General features: G+C 46.6%; 1 protein-coding gene across 1 annotated transcript in view; it reads right to left on the bottom strand.

Annotated features, from left to right (window-relative positions):
* LOC142313057 (uncharacterized) overlaps positions 1–19486 on the bottom strand; it is a 178934-nt gene that overhangs the window by 31774 nt on the left and 127674 nt on the right. The window contains exons 5-6 of the mRNA XM_075352043.1: positions 18012–18099; positions 9914–10904 (exon numbers count right to left, since the gene is read on the bottom strand). Of these exons, the coding sequence (XP_075208158.1) occupies positions 9914–10904; positions 18012–18099 (1079 nt within the window). The remainder of the gene's footprint in view (positions 1–9913; positions 10905–18011; positions 18100–19486) is intronic.

The following is a 19486-nucleotide window of genomic DNA, read 5'->3' as shown; positions in this document are numbered from 1 at the left end:
ACGAGGTGTGCAGAGCGGAGCCGTGTGTATACGACATCTACGGAACGGAGCTATATGTGTACGAGGTGTACGGAGAAGAGCCGTCTGTGTACGAGGTGTAAGCAGCAGAGCCGTGTGTGTATGTGTACGGAGTAGAGCTGTGTGTGTATGATGTGTACGGAGCAGAGCTGTGTGTGTATGATGTGTACGGAGCAGAGCCGTGTGTGTACGAGGTGTACGGAGCGGAGCTGTGTGTGTACGAGGTGTACGGAGCGGAGCTGTGTGTGTACGAGGTGTACTGAGCTGTGTGTGTACGAGGTGTAAGGAGCAGAGCTGTGTGTGTACGATGTGTACGGAGCAGAGCCGTGTGTGTACGATGTGTACGGAGCAGAGCCGTGTGTGTACGAGGTGTACGGAGCGGAGCCATGTGTGTACGAGGTGTACGGAGCGGAGCTGTGTGTGTATTATTATTATTATTATTGTTTATTTATAGAGCACCATTGATTCCATGGTGCTGTACATGAGGGGGTTACATACAGAATACAAGTATGTATATGTGTATGAGGTGTACGGAGCTGAGCTGTGTGTGTACGAGGTGTAAGGAGCAGAGCTGTGTGTGTACGAGGTGTACGGAGCAGAGCCGTGTGTGTACGAGGTGTACGGAGCGGAGCCGTGTGTACGAGGTGTAAGGAGCTGAGCTGTGTGTGTACGAGGTGCAAGGAGCAGAGCTGTGTGTGTACGAGGTGCAAGGAGCAGAGCTGTGTGTGTACAAGGTGTACGGAGCTGAGCTGTGTGTGTACGAGATGTAAGGAGCAGAGCTGTGTGTGTACGAGGTGTACGGAGCGGAGCTGTGTGTACGAGGTGTAAGGAGCTGAGCTGTGTGTGTACGAGGTGCAAGGAGCAGAGCTGTGTGTGTACAAGGTGTACGGAGCAGAGCTGTGTGTACGAGGTGTATGGAGCAAATCTGTGTCTATACGAGGTGTAACGAGCAGAGCTGTGTGTGCACGAGGTGTACGGAGCGGAGCCGTGTGTGTACGAGGTGTACGGAGCGGAGCCGTGTGTGTACGAGGTGTACGGAGCGGAGCCGTGTGTGTACGAGGTGTACGGAGCGGAGCCGTGTGTGCACGAGGTGTAAGGAGCAGAGCCGTGTGTGCACGAGGTGTAAGGAGCAGAGCCGTGTGTGCACGAGGTGTAAGGAGCAGAGCCGTGTGTGCACGAGGTGTAAGGAGCAGAGCCGTGTGTGCACGAGGTGTAAGGAGCAGAGCCGTGTGTGCACGAGGTGTAAGGAGCAGAGCTGTGTGTGCACGAGGTGTAAGGAGCAGAGCCGTGTGTGTACGGAGCGGAGCCGTGTGTGTACGAGGTGTACGGAGCAGAGCTGTGTGTGTACAAGGTGTACGGAGCGGAGCTGTGTGTGTATGAGGTGTACGGAGCAGAGCTGTGTGTGTACGAGGTGTACGGAGCAGAGCCGTGTGTGTACGAGGTGTATGGAGCAAATCTGTGTGTGTACGAGGTGTACAGAGCAGAGCTGTGTGTACGAGGTGTACAGAGCAGAGCTGAGTGTGTGTACAAGATGTACGGAGCGGAGCCGTGTGTGTACGAGGTGTGCAGAGCGGAGCCATGTGTTTACGAGGTGTACGGAGCGGAGCCATGTGTGTACGAGGTGTACGGAACGGAGCTGTGTGTGTAAGGAAGGAGCGGTCTGTGTATAACGTGTATGGAGCTGAGCTGCATTGTTAATGTCTGATATGTACCGCACAAGTTGTGTGAACCTGGAAGTCCGTGCTGGAACTTTTAGTGCCACAAGTTTGGCTAAGGCTTTCAATAGGGCCAGGTTCACGGATGGCTGGAGAGATGGGTGGGACTATCCATCCACATAGCCCACCCATGAGTGTCTGTGTCACATGGAGTCAGTATGTTTGACATGTGGAGAGTCTGCAGCCAGTATGAGGAGTGCTGGGCTGTGGGAAGGAGCCTCTGGGAGAGGTCCTGTGCAGATATTGGCAGGAGTCAGTGTGTGGAGGCTGCCATACCTCCAGTGTGTATATAACCGCAGACTATAGACCAGAAATCCCAGTGTCTGGAGGCTGCCATACCTCTGGTGCAGGTATAACTGCGGACTTTATAGACCAGAAATCCAACTGTTTGAGAAGCAGCCTCTGACAGAGGCTGCTGGACTCGGGATAGAGGTGATGAAGCTTCTCCGAAGGGATCCCCTGAGAAAGAGAGGGTTCACTTCATCTGACCGGGGTCAATGGGATACCGAAGTAGTATGTGTAACGGCCTGAAAGCCGTATATGTGCGATATGTGCTACAAATACAGTTTATGCTGTGATCTAAATAAACTGATGAACTTTTAAATGGTAGTGCATTCCTGTGTTACCTTGAAGACCAGCAAATGAGTGAGTATGCACCATTATACAGTGTTAACTGTGTGCAACATCACAATATATATATATACATACTGTACATACACTGTTCAAAAACATAAAGGGAACACGAACAACACAATGTAACTCCAAGTCAATCACTTCTGTGAAATCAATTGTCCAATTATGAAGCAACACTGATTGGTAGAAATGATCGGCAATTAGCAAGACAACCCCTATAAAGGAGCGGTTCTGCAGGTGGTGACCACAGACCATTTCTCTGTTCTCATCCTTTTTAGCTGTTGTTTTGGTCACTTTTGCATTTTGTCATTGCGCTCACCCCTGAAAGTGGCATGAGGAGGTGTCTACAACCCACAGAAGTGGTTTAGGTAGTGCAGCTCATCCAGGAAGGCACAGCAATGCAAGCTGCAGCAAGAAGGTTAGCTGAGTCTATCAGCACAGTGTCCAGAGCATGGACCAGATACCAGGAGACAGACCACTACACCAGGAGATATGGAGGGGGCCATAGGATAACAACAACTCAGCAGCTGCACCGCTACCTCCTCCATTGTGCAAGGAGGAGCAGTGCCAGAGCCCTCCAAAATTACCTTCAGCAGGCCACTAATATCCATGTGTCTGTTCAAACTGTAAGAAACAGACTCCATGAAGGTGGTATGTGGGGCCGACATCTACAAGTAGATCTTGTACTTACATCCCAACATTGGCATTTGCCAGAGAACACCAAGATTGGCAGATATGACATTGGCGTCCTGTGCTCTTCACGGATGAGAGCAGGTTCACACTTAGCACATGTGACATACATGACAGAAACTGGAGACACCGTGGAAAGCGTTCTGCTGTCTGCCACGTCCTCCACATGACCGATTTGGCAGTGGGTCAGTAATGGTGTGTAGAGGCATTTCTTTGGAGGGCCTACAGAGCCCTCCATGTGATAGCCAGAGGTACCCTGACTGCCATTAGGTACTGGAATTAAATCTTCAGACCCATTTTGAGTCCATATGTAGGTGCAGTAGGCCCGGGGTTCCTTCTGATGCATGACAGTGCTAGGACTCATGTGGCTGAAGTGTGTCAGCAGTTCCTGTATGATGAAGGCATTGATACTATGGACTGGCCTGCCCGTTCCCCAGACCTGAATCCAATTGAGCACATCTGGGACATCATTTCTCGTTCTATCTACCAAATGCCATGGTGCACCACAGACTGTTCAGGAGTTGACTGATGCTTTAATCTAGGTTTGGGAGGGGATCCATCAGAAGAACATCCACCGCCTCATCAGGAGCATGCCCAGGTATTGTAGGAAGATCATACAGGCACGTGGAGCCCACCACATTACTGATCCTCATTTTCTTGTCTTGATATATTTCCACTGAAGTTGGATCAGCCTGTAATTTAATTTTCCAATTTGATTTTGAGTATCATTCTAAATCCAGACCTCCGTGGGATATTAATTTTGATTTATATTGATCATTTTTATCTTTTATTGTTCACAACACATTCAGCTATGTAACGAATAAACATTTGCAACTGGAATATTTCATTCATTGAGTTATAGGATGTGGTATTTTTTGTTCCCTTTATTTTTTGAGCAGTGTAGATATATATCCCCCAGGGCTAAATGTTTTTAAGCCCTTGCACTTAGTGCATACGCTTTCCCAGTCTAGAAGTTCCACTCCTTCAAAATGGGATAAATGTTTTCTAATGCCCTCCTCTACGTGTCTTCCAGGGTGTATTGCAGTCCTTCCTATTTCTTTGCAAGCCTTGCACTCAGTGCATAGCTTTTATGACTAGCAGTCCCACTATCAAACAATTTTCTCAAAAAGTGTATAAGGCCCTCCTATATGTTTAATACATGGAGTCCCTTTTCTAATTTTTGTCAGTTCTTGCATTGTGCGCATAGGCTTTGTGAAGTTCAGAGTCCCCACTTCATAAATTAGACAAGATGTGTCTGACCATGTCACACACCACATGCCCAGATAACGTAGTAAAATGTTAAAATTACATTTACCGATGACAACCCTCTTTGATGTCACCTACTGCAGTGATAGACAACGGGGAAATACGCTGGAATGGCCTGGCTATTTAGAGATGGAGGAGGTGTGTTTTTTTATTTTGCCTTATATACAATCCATTATACAGTAGAGAATGTTTCCTAACACTTTTCCTGTTAAATCCATTTTATCTGCGGTTTTGCATATTTTATTGTGAGTCTGTAAAAGTGCAGAATTTTCTGCACCAAATAAGCAAGTCACAAATAAGCAACATGCACAGGACATTTCAGGATTCTTATTGACTTAGCTGGCTTTAAGATTCCCTGCAGGTTTTTTGACAAATCTGCACTCAAAAATGCATCTAAAAACACAATGTGTGCACACAACCTAATGCTGTGATAACATTATTTCCAGCAGCTACCTGGGAATTGGAATGAATCCAGGTGTCTTCCTCAGCCTCTTCCCATTCCCTTTGAGCACTGTTTACATCCATTTCAGCACTTTTCCTCACCCGCCAGCCCTCCTTGGTGAGGTCTTCCATAAACATACTAGTTTCCCGTTGATTTTCTTTATATTCCCATATAACTTATTGAATTCCTGTTGTCTGACTGTGACGCCCCTGGACTAGTCAGGTCATCACAGGGTACTGCACGCTCTTTATCTTCAGTGCAGGACTTAAACCCCCATGGTTCTGGGTTCCCAACCTACAGTACTGCCTCCACCCGCATACACAAATCCTAATCACACCTCGCACCACACCCTGTCAGGCACACCTGTGGGCTGCTAAGCTGTAATGAGGCCGCCCACCTAGGGGTCAGGCAGGGAGGTGGTAGGTGACAAATCAGTCGGCTTCAGGGGAGCAAAGGGAGAGGAAGTTCAATGGTAGATCCCAGGGGAGAAGTGGATTAGGTTGCAGATGGTGGTCTGGACCCGGAGGCGGGAGATTGGGACTGGGTGCCTGGCTGAGTCTAGGAGGACAGTCAGCAACCGCAGTCCAATAGCCGGGCTGGGGCCGAAGCACGTCGGGGTACTGGACCCTAGGCCGGGGAGAGGCTTCAAGCAACCCGGCAATTAATCTGCAGAGGACAGGGCCTATATGGACTGTTCCCATGAAGCTCAGATATCGGGGGCACTAGCGCAACGAGGGAGATAGGGCTTTCCAAGCAAAGCAACCCACTGAAATCCCAAGCGTGAGCCCCCGAGAGCAAGCTCCTTTGCTACCCATAGCAGGGAGCGGGGCCCGGACAGCTCCAAGCTTACGGACCACAACGAACACTAAAATTCTGTGCACGGAGGCAGGATCTGGACTATCAGGCAGTGCTGTAGGGGACGGGACCCGAACGAGCTCCCCCAGGAGGGCAGCGGCATCCAGAGACTTGGTTTACAACGTTGTCAGCGTATGCTTTCTTTCTGAATGAGTACCTGATCAGCCCCTGCTACTACCAGAAAGCCTGTGCTCCCCCTGCAATCCACCCCATCATCCAGAGTCCCGGGCCGTCCCTACCCGTGGGGGGGTAACGTCATCTAGCTGCCCCACTCCATCACCCCGGGTACTCCCAACAGCAGCTGCGGTACTCCCTATTACTGCACACCACGGGTGGTGTCACGAACTATATCTCCCCTGTAAATAATCCCCCTTCTACCATTAAGAGTGACCTCGAGCCCCCCGGCTCTGAAGAACCTCGAGCGACGAGTAGCGACACCCGGATCTGACCGCTGCTGGGGTGGTACTTGACCACATCCTTTTTCATGACTGTTCTTTGTCTTCTGATTTTGTGCCATGACTACTCTCGTACTTCTGACTAAAGATGAGCGATCCTTTGGAGGTTCGATTCGCTGGCAGCAAACAAACCCAAATTCCATGTTTTTGAGCCTTGCCCGAGGTGGTTCGGAAACACTGATTGGCAGTTTGACTCTCCATCCAGATACAGCCAGCTTTAAGCAGATCACTTCCGGGGAGGGTGGGTGGACCTTTTTAAAAAAAAAATTCGGTTGCACATTATATCAGATCACACTGTTGTTACCCCCCGTGCGAGCCGTTCAAAACTGCAAGTGGCTTGTACAGGGCTAAGCAACAAGCGTACCTAATCACAGCATTGCTCGTGCGAGGTAAGTTCGCACGTAAAGCATTCGACCTCCGAACCGAGCCCTTTTTTTCTTAAGTTTGTGTTCATTTCGAAAACCAAACCTCCGGTTCTCTCATCTCTACTTCTGACCTGGCTACCTTGACTTTCCTTGCCTCTGGTTCGCTACTTGGCTGGACCATGGAAGCAATCCAGCTGTAATACCAGATCCCAGTACAAGAGATAAAAGGGCGAAGGCTGGGATTACTTTGGAGTTGGTAGAGCCACGTCTGTCCTATGTAGACTTTTTGAGCCAACAGACATGACAGTACTGAGTCACTGTTTAAACCCATCAAGTTGGGTAAGAATTCCCTGTAAAGGGCTTGTTGTCCATGGCAGATCAAATGGTGTGCAGATAGTATATCAGCTTTAACCCCTTCACGACCGGACGATTTTGAGCTGTTTTTTTTCGCCATTCTTATTCCAAGACGTGACATTTTTATTTTTTCAGTCAATATGGTCATGTGAGGGCTCGTTTTTTGCGGAACTGTTTTTTTAAATAAAACCATGAGTTTTACTATATAGTGTACTGGTAAACGGAAAAAAAAAATCCAAAATGTGGAAAAATTGCAAAAAAAAGTGTGATTGCACTATTGTTTTTGCGATGACCTTGATAGTACAATATTACAAAAAGATCTAGATAAGATGTCAGAATGGGCAGATACTTGCCAAATGAGATTTATCAACACTAAATGTAAAGTAAAGCACCTAGGACGGAGTAATCCTATAGCTGCGTATACATTAAATGGAAGTAAACTCGGGACTACAGAACAGAAGGACTTGGGTATACTCATTACAAGTAAGCTGAGCAGCAGCACTCAATGTCAGGGAGCAGCTGCTAAAGCAAACAATATTTTAGGGTGTATAAAAAGAGAGATTAGATCCCGTGATCTCAACATATTGTTACCCCTCTATAAATCACTTGTAAGGCCACATCTAGAATATGGGATTCAGTTTCGGACTCCACATTTTAAAAAGGACATTCTGAAGTTAGAGTCAGTTCAAAGGCGGCTAACTAGACTACTACAAGGAATGGAGGCCTAGAAAAAAGACGTCTCAGAGGAGATCTGATTTATATGTGTAAATACATGTGTGGTCAGTATAAAGGACTAGCACATGACTTATTCATTCCAAAGACAATACTAAGGACCAGGGGCCGTACACTGCGAGTGTAAGAAAAGCGATTCCGGCTGCTACATAGGAAAGTGCTCTTTACAGTTAGAGCAGTCAGACTGTGGAATGCCCTAGGTAGTAATGGCAGACACTATAACAGCTTTTAAAAAAGGGCTGGATGATTTCCTCAGTACACATAACATTGTTGCTTATAAGTGCCTTTGTGACAAAATGTAGAATTGGTGGAGGAAGGTTGAACTAGATGGGCCTAGGTCTTTTTTCAACCTATGTAACTATGTATCTAGTATCTCACACTGCTCTGGTGTGATTTTGGTCAACTCTTCTTCCAGTCTCTTCCACAGTTCTTTGACTGTTGTGGATTTCTTGGCAATAACTTTGTCATCAAGGATTTTCCAAAGGTTTTCTATTGGGTTTAGAGCAGGACTCTGGGCTGTGACCATTTCATTGTTTCAATGTTTTCTGTTTCAAGGAACTGCTTTAACCATTTCGCTATGTGACAGGGAGCATTGCCCTGCATGAAAATTGCTGACTGTTTGAGTGATGAAAGCAAATAAGGAACCACGTGTTGTTGAAGAAAGTTCTGATCCACACTTGCATTCACTCTGCCATGTAGCTGTATGAGAGGTCCAACTCCTGCTGCAGAAAACATTCCCCAAACCATGAGACTTCCTTCACTCCCTTTCACTGAATTCTTAACACACTTTGCGTTCAGTTTTTCCCCAGTTTGTAGACGAACATAATGTTTCCCATCAGACCCAAATAAATTAAACTTGCTTTCATCACTATTATGAACTATAGACCACTTCTCCTCTGTTCACGCAACATAATCCTCACCAAATGTGAGTCTAGCATTGTGATTCTGCTAATGAGAGGTTTGGTCATATCAGAGTGGCCAAATGCTCTTAAACATTGTGTGTTACTCTGTTCAGTGCTGAACTGGCGAGCAATTCCAGCTGCAATGTGGAAATGATTACCCATGGAGAGTCTCCGCATTATCCTGTCCACTCTTGCATTTGACTTTTAATCGAAAAGCTTTCTTGGGGGACTTGTAAGAGTTTGTGATGTTGTAAATGTTCTCGAAATCACAGACTTGGAACAACCAACTTCTCTTTCTATGGCTGATAGGGTCACCCTTTTGGCCTTCATCTGGACAACCTGCTGCTGGAGGGTTTCAGTCACTTTGGAATGGCACACCACTTTTGAAAAGTCAGTGTAAACTGGAAAGTTAGGCTGCTAGTTACATAGTGTTTGTCAGATAATTAAGGAAATTAACACCAGGCACCAGATTAACACCAATACTTTGCAGGTATCTGAAAGTGTTCTCTGATTTTGATACATGTTATTTTACATTTATCTCATTTACATTTTTATCATGTGCTTTACTATAAATTCAATTTAAGAAATAAGCTTTAATCACTGCTAGTTTACTCATGCTAGGATATACCATAATAACATCGGCCGACACAATGACCTTAAGGCTATGTGCGCACGTTGCGTAATTACATGCAGCTACGCTGCGCTTTGTAGCGCAGCGTAACTGCATGCGTCCCCTGCATAATCTATGAAGATTATGCAGGAGCCGTGCGCACGTGGCGTCTTAGAGCGCAGCGCTTCGGCTGCTGCCCGAAGCGCGCGTTCTAAGAAGTGACATGTCACTTCTTCCGTGCGCTTTGCCTGCAGCCCCTGCTCTGTCTATGGGAGGAGCTGCAGTCAGAGCGCATGGAATCGGCTTTTTTTTTTTCACTACGGACATTTTCCGCAGCGATTTGAAGCGCACGTGTGCTCTTCAGATCGCTGCAGAAATTTCTGCAGTGACTGTACGCAACGTGCACACATAGCCTAACATTTAGGAAATTGTGAGTAGTTCTCTAATTTTGTTCTCCAGTGTATACTTCTTCCACTGCATGAGGTTGAGAACACATAGGGGTAAAAAATAACACACTCCTCTATTCACTGATGTCTGCAGCGATTGTGTAGAGACACAGCACAACAGAATTATATATCATTACAAACACTTCCAGATCTTCTCTTATATTTCTATTAGTTCTGTTCCTCCCCCCACAGTGACTGCTGTAAGATGAGAAACTTTACAAGCTATTGTGTTTTTTCGTAAATAAGACCTACCACGAAAATAAGCCCTTGCAGGAATTTTCGGCCATTTTGGAGTATACTTAAAATATAAGCCCTTCTTGCGGTTCAAGAATACAGTAGGACATGTCCTTTAAAAAGCAGACACCCCCAAAAGAGAAAAGACAGTCCCAATAGAAAGCAGAAAGCCTCCCGTCATGAAAATTGATTATACCCTGTATGTGTTCTCAGATGTACAGCAAGATATGAATTCTTGGTAAAACCTTTCCCACATTCTGAACACGAAAATGCCTTCTCCCCTGCGTGGACTAGCTGATGACTAACAAGTTTTGATTTAATGCTAAATGATTTTCCACATTTTGAACAGGAGAATGGTTTCTCCCCTGTGTGAGTGCTTTTATGTTTAACGAGATCTCGTTTGTAAGTAAAACATTTCTCACACACATGACATGAAAATGGCTTCTCTCCTGTGTGAATTCTATGATGTACAGAAAGACTTGATTTCTTGGAAAAACATTTCCCACATTCTGAACATGAAAATGGCTTCTGTCCTGTATGAGTTCTTATATGTTTAGCAAGATCTCCTTTGCTACTAAAACATTTCCCACATTCTGAACATAAAAATGGCTTCTGTCCTGTATGAGTTCTTATATGTTTAGCAAGATCTCCTTTGCTACTAAAACATTTCCCACATTCTGAACATGAAAATGGCTTCTCCCCTGTGTGAACTCTCTGATGTACAGTAAGACTTGATTTTTGGTTAAAACATTTCCCACATTCTATACATGACAATGATTTCTCCCCTGTGTGAATTTTCAGATGTACAGTAAGACTTGATTTTCGGGTAAAACATTTCCCACATTCTGTACATGACAATGATTTCTCCCCTGTGTGAATTTTGAGATGTACAGTAAGACTTGATTTCCGGGTAAAACATTTCCCACATTCTGTACATGACAATGATTTGTCCCCTGTGTGAGCTATATTATGTTCCGCATCCCTTTTGTTATTTTCATTTTGCTTAACAGTCTGTAATGATTCAGAAGATAGGTCCTGTTGATAAGGAATAGATGATAGATTTTTGTTGTAAACGGCTGGCGGTATATCTGGAATTATGTCACACTCTTTAGATATATATGGCGTGATACCATAATCAGCTGCTTCAAATTTTGTAAATGGCAGATTTCCCTCTGAAGCACAGTCATCTGCCAAGAAAAAATATATATATTTTTTCAGAAATACTGCCTTTTTTTTTCAAAAGTATTAAGATTCAATTACTAGATGACGAAGACAAGGGTACAAACGGCAGACAGCAATGCAAGGACTAATGGATTATATTAACACTTTAACGACAGCAGATACGCTATTTCACAGCAGCCATTAAGGGGGCTTTACACGCTACGACATCGCTAATGCCAACTCGTTGAGGTTACGGAATTGGTGACGCACATCCGGCCGCATTAGCGATGCCGTTGCGTATGACACCGATGAGCGATTTTGCATCGTTGCAAAAACGTGCAAAATCGCTCATCGGTGACATGGGGGTTCATTCTCAAAAATCGTTACTGCAGTAGTAACGAGGTTGTTCCTCGTTCCTGCGGCAGCACACATCGCTCCGTGTGACGCCGCAGGAACGAGGAAGCTCTCCTTACCTGTCTCCCGGTCGCTATGCGGAAGGAAGGAGGTGGGCGGGATGTTACGTCCCGCTCATCTCCGCCCCTCCGCTGCTATTGGGCGGCCGCTCAGTGACGTCGCTGTGACGCCGCACGGACCGCCCCCTTAGAAAGGAGGCGGTTCGCCGGTCACAGCGACGTCGCCGGGCAGGTAAGTATGTGTGACGGGTCTGGGCGATGTTGTGCGGCACGGGCAGCAATTTGCCCGTGTCGCGCAACAGATGGGGGCGGGTACCCACACTAGCGATATCGGGACCGATATCGCAGTATGTAAAGTAGACTTTAGGGGCCTTAATCCTCATTGCCACTTTTTCATGTTGCTGAGGATTAAGTGTATAGCGCCACATACAGTGGGTGACAGCTATATATAACAGGTGACACCCTGCGCCATTGCACCCCCAGGTCATCTGATGACACTAGGGTACGATGGCCTGTTAGACCCAGCAATATACAGAGTCTAAAAGGCAGAGTCAGTGAGAAACTAACAGGTTTCAGGCACTGCAATGCACCAGTACTCAAATGCATGAGACCAAACATCAAAGTAAAAAAAAATATTCATGTCCAACAGTGGGGCAAAGTGAAAAATAAAAAAAAAAAGTTAATGTGCAAAAAAAAGGCACAAAACATGAATACCCATTTTGCCTCTAAAAATCCAGCTTCTGGGTTGAAGCAAAAATTAACAAAAATATTACACACAATTGATATTGCCATGTCTGGAATGAACAGTAAAAAAAAACAAACTAAAAAGTATCACGGGGTGTGACGGCATCAGTAGGAACAGGGGAGCCTAAATTGGCCCTCAGGCTAGGGGAACCCTTGTTGACGCTGATTCCAAAGATACGCCTTAAGGTGGCGATGTTTGGGCCGCCTTCCTTACCCTAGTTCCTGAACAACCCTGTTCTATTAGCTCCACTCCTTCCACTCATGATAGGAGTGATTAATCCCGCACAAAAACAGGCAGGGGGAAAAAACAAAACTCAAACTCACAGTGGTACAGACAATACGTGATCAGGAGGAAACTAAAGGGAGGGAGGAAATAATCAGACAGTCAGAGTATTTCCACAACACACCAAACAGCACACAAAAGTTCCCCAGCAGGGGAACAGGATATCAAAGAACAAGGACCGGGATCGCAAAAGCTATCATCAGCATGGCAGAAAAGGCTCCACCATCTTAAAAAGAGCGGAGGCGACTTTGATAAGCAGAGCCGCCTCCAGGTTTTTGTGGACCCCGGGCAAAAGAGTCTCAGTGGGCCCCATCCAAACGTAGACACACACATACACAGATACATACACATACAGGCATACGTACATATACATATTTAAAGACAAATTCATATATACACATAGTCATATACACTGACATACAGTACATAGCTACAGTTAGGTCCAGAAATATTTGGACAGTGACACAAGTTTTGTTATTTTAGCTGTTTACAAAAACATGTTCAGAAATACAATTATATATATAATATGGGCTGAAAGTGCACACTCCCAGCTGCAATATGAGAGTTTTCACATCCAAATCGGAGAAAGGGTTTAGGAATCATGGCTCTGTAATGCATAGCCTCCTCTTTTTAAAGGGACCAAAAGTAATTGGACAAGGGACTCTAAGGGCTGCAATTAACTCTGAAGGCGTCTCCCTCGTTAACCTGTAATCAATGAAGTAGTTAAAAGGTCTGGGGTTGATTACAGGTGTGTGGTTTTGCATTTGGAAGCTGTTGCTGTGACCAGACAACATGCGGTCTAAGGAACTCTCAATTGAGGTGAAGCAGAACATCCTGAGGCTGAAAAAAAAGAAAAAATCCATCAGAGAGATAGCAGACATGCTTGGAGTAGCAAAATCAACAGTCGGGTACATTCTGAGAAAAAAGGAATTGACTGGTGAGCTTGGGAACTCAAAAAGGCCTGGGCGTCCACGGATGACAACAGTGTTGCATGATCACCGCATACTTTCTTTGGTGAAGAAGAACCCATTCACAACATCAACTGAAGTCCAGAACACTCTTAGAGACAGATACACCTACTTCACTAAGTCAACAGTAAAGAGAAGACTCCATGAAAGTAAATACAAAGGGTTCACATCTAGATGCAAACCATTCATAAATTCCAAAAATAGACAGGCCAGAGTTAAATTTGCTGAAAAACACCTCATGAAGCCAGCTCAGTTCTGGAAAAGTATTCTATGGACAGATGAGACAAAGATCAACCTGTACCAGAATGATGGGAAGAAAAAAGTTTGGAGAAGAAAGGGAACGGCACATGATCCAAGGCACACCACATCCTCTGTAAAACATGGTGGAGGCAACGTGATGGCATGGGCATGCATGGCTTTCAATGGCACTGGGTCACTTGTGTTTATTGATGACATAACAGCAGACAAGAGTAGCCGGATGAATTCTGAAGTGTACCGGGATATACTTTCAGCCCAGATTCAGCCAAATGCCGCAAAGTTGATCGGACGGCGCTTCATAGTACAGATGGACAATGACCCCAAGCATACAGCCAAAGCTACCCAGGAGTTCATGAGTGCAAAAAAGTGGAACATTCTGCAATGGCCAAGTCAATCACCAGATCTTAACCCAATTGTGCATGCATTTCACTTGCTCAAATCCAGACTTAAGACGGAAAGACCCACGAACAAGCAAGACCTGAAGGCTGCGGCTGTAAAGGCCTGGAAAAGCATTAAGAAGGAGGAAACCCAGCGTTTGGTGATGTCCATGGGTTCCAGACTTAAGGCAGTGATTGCCTCCAAAGGATTCGCAACAAAATATTGAAAATAAAAATATTTTGTTTGGGTTTGGTTTATTTGTCCAATTACTTTTGACCTCCTAAAATGTGGAGTGTTTGTAAAGAAATGTGTACAATTCCTACAATTTCTATCAGATATTTTTGTTCAAACCTTCAAATTAAACGTTACAATCTGCACTTGAATTCTGTTGTAGAGGTTTCATTTCAAATCCAATGTGGTGGCATGCAGAGCCCAACTCGCGAAAATTGTGTCACTGTCCAAATATTTCTGGACCTAACTGTATGAACATCATACATACAGATACAGACACATTAGAGATATTTCTAATCTGAGAAAGCTAGCAGCAGCCTCACTCACCTCCCTTGCTTGTCACCTATCCTGCTCCTCCCGGGCATGTGGTTGTGCCACGCTTATTGGTGGCCATGACTAACAGACATGACTATGTACGGTGCACACTGACACTGCTCTCTATATATATATATAAATATATATATATATATATATATATATATATATATAATTACAGGAAACGGTGGGGATATACAGCATTAGAGTGGCATACAGCTCTAGAGGGAGACACTCAGCTCTTAAGGGGGTACACAGCACTGGGGTAGGGGGGATATACAGCTCTGGGAGGGTATAACGCACTGGCGTGGGGGGGAGATACAGCTCTGGGGGGTATACAGCACTGGGGAGGGGGGGACATATAGCTTGTGGGGGTATACAGCACTAGGGTAGGGGGGACATACAGCTCTGGGGGTAAAGAGCACTGGAGGGGGGGGACTAAGCTCTGAGGGGTGTATACAGCACTGGGGTAGGGGGAAATACAGCTCTGAAGGGGTATACAGCACTGGGGTGGGGGAAATACAGCACTGGGGTGGAGGAAATACAGCTCTGGGCTGTATAGAGCACTGGAGTGGGGGACATACAGCTCTGGGGGTATAGAGCACTGGCGTCGGGGGACAAACAGCTCTGAAGGATAAACAGCACTGGGGTAGGGGGGACATACAGCTCTGGGGGTATACCGCACTGGGGTGGGGGGATATACAGCTCTGGGCGGTATACAGCACTGTGGTGGGGGACATACAGTTGTGCAGTGTATACAGCAGTAGGGTCAGGAGACAGACAGTTCTGGGGGGGTATACAGTACTGGGCTCATGGGACAGACAGTTCTAGAGGGTATACAGCACTGGGGGTCAGGGCACAGACAGTTCTGGGAAAGTATACAGAACTGTGGTGGGGGGGCAGACAGTTTTGGGATGATATACAGCACTATGGTGGGACAGACAGTTCTGGGAAGGGTATCAAGCACTGTGGTGGGGGGCAGACGATTCTGGGAGGATTTACAGCACTATGGTGGAGGGCAGACAGTTGTGGAGAGGGTATAAAGCACTGTGGTGGGGGCACACAGTTCTGGGGAGATATAAAGCACTATGGTGGGGGCAGACAATTCTGAAGGGTATACAGCACTGGGGGTCAGGGGACAGAGTTGTGGAAGGTATACAGAATTGTAGTCATAGGACATACAATTCTGGAAGGTATACAGCATTGGTGGGTCAGGGGACAGACAGTTCTGGAAGGGTATACAGCATTGGGGTCAGGTGACACACTGGTCTAGAGGGTATGCAGCACTGGGGTCAGAGGACAGAGTTCTGGGAGGGTATATCGCACTGGGGTCAGGGGACAGACAGTTCTAAGGGGGACATACATCTCGGCGGGATGTTGGTGCTGCGGCACCTCCCCTCTCTTCATGGTAGATGGAAGGGTAGATGCTAGAGTGTATGGGCTACTTCCAGGTACTTTCTCTTCAGATGAACTTCAATGCCCCTGCACACAATGCTCAGCAGTGACACGCTAAGTGCAGGAAAATGCGGCTACCGCTCGAGCACTGCGGTCCCCGGAACTCGGCCTGGGGGCCCTAGGATACATCATAGCCTCTACTGACGGCGAGTGGGCCTCCCCAGAGATCCAGAGCCCCGGCAATTGCCCTGGTGTGCCGGGTGCTGATGCCGGCCATGGTGATAAGTCTACTGCAACATGTGACTCAAGCTGCAGTCTACAGACTAGCAGAAGTGAACTCCTGCAAGCCCGATTACTAAAACAAGAGCACAGCTGGTTGATGCCCGAGCCTGCCTGTGCAACTCAAAAGCAGCATTGTGTGGAGTGTCTGGCTTTGTTGTATGAACAGCGTCAGAAGTAGTTCTGGAACTCAGCGCGTTTCGAGCCAGACACCGTGTGACAAAACAATGCTAAAAATGTAGCTCTTCCATCATACATGCTTTTTTTTTATAAAAACTGATCAAAAAGTCATATGTTACAAGAAAAATGGTGGAACTAAAGCCTCAATCGACAAAAAAAATAAAGAATGTACAGCAATCAGTATATTGGTGATGCAAAAACAAATACATTTTTCTAAAAAATTTCCACAACAATGGAAATGAAAAAGCTATTTTGTTTTTAGACACATTTTTAGGCCTAAAACACACTTCCGCAAAAAAAATGTCCGCGTGACAGGGTCCGTTTTTCGGGTCCGTGTTCCGTTTTTTTTGGGGCATTTCTCCGGTACGTATGGCATCCGTGTGATGGCGTATGCGAGCCGTGTGTACGTGTAAAATGTCCGTGTTTGTGTGTAAAATGCCCGTGTATGTGTACGTGGAATGTCCGTGTGGAATGTCAGTTTGTGTGTTGCACAATGTTGTTGATACATGTCGGCTGACAGCAGACAGAGTTGCGCGATGAGAATGAACTAGGGTGAACTTCACCCGACTTCATTGTCATGCCGCGGCTCTGTCTGTGTGCCGCGTACTGATTAGCGGTCACCCGTGAACGATTCACCAGTGACCGCTAATCCCCCGAGTGACTGAAGTGAGCAGCCCTCTCTCATACTTACCGCTCCCCGATCACCAGCACGGCGAGGAACAGCTGTGCAGAGAATACGCGGCAACAATTACTTTGAATATGCCAGCCGCTCATTAATCAATCTCGTATTCCCTGCTTCCCCACCCACAGACGCCTGTGATTGGTTGCAGTTAGACACGCCTCCCCGAGATACCTTGTTAGGCTGGGGGGCTCCCCATAACGTGGGGCTCCCCATCCTGAGAATACCATCCTTCAGCCGTATGGCTTTATCTGGCTGGTATTAAAATTGAGGGGGACCGCACGCCGTTTTTTTTTAATTATTTATTTATTTATTTTACTGCACAGTATGGACACGCCCACCGGTTGCTGTGATTGGGTGCAGTGAGACAGCTGTCACTCAGCGTGGGAGGCGTGTCTGACTGCAACCAATCACAGGCGTCTGTGGGTGGGGAAAGCAGGGAATACGAGATTGATTAATGAGTGGCCGGCATATTCAAAGTAATTGTTGCCGCGTATTCTCTGCACAGCTGTTCCTCGCCGCGCTGGTGATCAGGGAGCGGTATGAGCCGGGGGAAGAAAAAAACCGAGCGCCAATGACTGAGAACAGCAGAAAAAAAGGTAAGTATACTGACTTTAATTTAAAAAAAACAAAAAATAAGATCGCTAGTGTAAAAACGCACACGCACGAAACGTGCTGAACACGTACATACTCCGTGTGCGGTACGTGCAGGCACGGACCCATAGACTAAAGCGGGTTCGTGCTTGCGTGCTGCCGGCCAAAAACGGACATGTCGTCCGTGTAGAAAAGCGCACACACGTACTTACCACACAGTCACACGTTCCGTGTGATTTTACGTGTGTGTGCCATCTACCATTGAATAACATGGGTCTCCGTGTGTACGTGTCTCCGGTACGTGCAAATTCGTACCGCACACGTACAAATTAAACGGATGTGTGTTGCGGGTCTTAGCATGTACCAGTTGTAATTGTACCAATTCGGGAATATTAAATATAGAAGCTCCTACTCACCTGGGCGGTTATCTGTAGGATTCTCCTCTTTACTCCGCTCATCACCCCTCACATATGTCTCTGTAGTATTAATATGGGTCAGATCTTCACCCTGAAACAAATATTGTAAAAGTCACAGACAGATGGAGAAGTCCCATCTATGATCAGCTCTAATCCTGCCATCTCCACTGCTCTCACAACCCCTTACCGATGTGCTGGGAATGTTCTGGCCATCTGTGCCTTAATGACCAAGGATGATTCCAATACATCCTGGCAATTGTGACGGTACAGGCGTGATCTCAAAGTCGAGACTCAGCTCTCACTGTCAGGAGTGGTGTCCGCACCGTTCCGGCCAGTTTAACCCTCTAAATGCTGTGATCAATAGTGATCGCAGCATTTCGGTGGCGGGTACCCGGTCGCTGCCATGGTGAACCTGTTTCGCCTTCATGATGACCCCAGGTTACCCAGCTTCGGAAAGTCTTGCACACCATGCTGGATGCATGGTATGTGAGGCAAGGCGTCAGTGCATATTATCCATTGCAATGATCGTGCATTACAGTGGATTATATCAGTGATCAGAGCACTGAAAGTTCGTGTAAGATATAGAGACAAAGTAAGAAAGAAAAATCCTGAAAGTAAAGAAAGAAAAATTCCAATATTATATATATATATATATATTGTGAGACTGTGACCGGGGTTATCTATGACGGCCGGTATGTCTCGCCCCGGTTGTGCTCACTCCATGATAGAAAGTAACTCCACTACAGGGTTAATGCTGTTTCCCTACAGGCTTAAGGAAGGGTTAAAAGGAAACAGGAACGAGGGCAGGTGTGCCGGGTGTGAGGGAGTGAACAGAACTCCCTGAGTTCTCTGCTGGAGAGGCACATGTATATTGTTGAGGACTTTTGTTTGGATTAAAACCGTGTGCTGTGAACCTTAATGCCTGGATCCCGTGTCTTCTGCTGCGCAGCCGACCGTGCTACCTCACATATGGTGGAGAATCGGCGGGCATGACAGCCGGTGAGGTGTAGCATCCATCCCTGGTGACCCAGTAGCACATGTCCTGGATTCGAGCGGCTATACTACAGCCCAAACCCGGTGACGCCATGGAGGACATACTAAAGCAGCTGGCTGAGGCTAATGAACAGCAGCAACAGACCAATGCACACCTGCTCCGGGCGTTGGAACGTCAGCAGCAATCCTTGCAAGTGCAGGACAAAAGGCACCAAGAACAGCTGGTTCAGGCCAATACACGTCAGCAGCAAGCCTTGCAATTGCAGGAACAAAGACATCAAGAACAGATGGTTCTCCTGGCCAAGTCGATCCGTGCCGGACCGGCAGCAACAACCCCGGGACCGGGTGACGACGGCAGCGTCCGGAAAGTGGTGAGACAAGCGTTGCAAAAGATGACCCCGGGGGATGATGTGGAAGCGTTTCTGGCGGTGTTTGAGCGGGTGGCCGAGCGGGAAAAGCTGCCGACCCCCCAGTGGGCTGAG

This window comes from Anomaloglossus baeobatrachus, chromosome 5, assembly GCF_048569485.1.
Source record: "Anomaloglossus baeobatrachus isolate aAnoBae1 chromosome 5, aAnoBae1.hap1, whole genome shotgun sequence".
In the NCBI taxonomy this organism is placed as follows: Eukaryota; Metazoa; Chordata; class Amphibia; order Anura; family Aromobatidae; genus Anomaloglossus; species Anomaloglossus baeobatrachus.
Note: the sequence above shows the minus strand (reverse complement) of the source record. Positions and strands in the feature narration are given on the sequence as shown.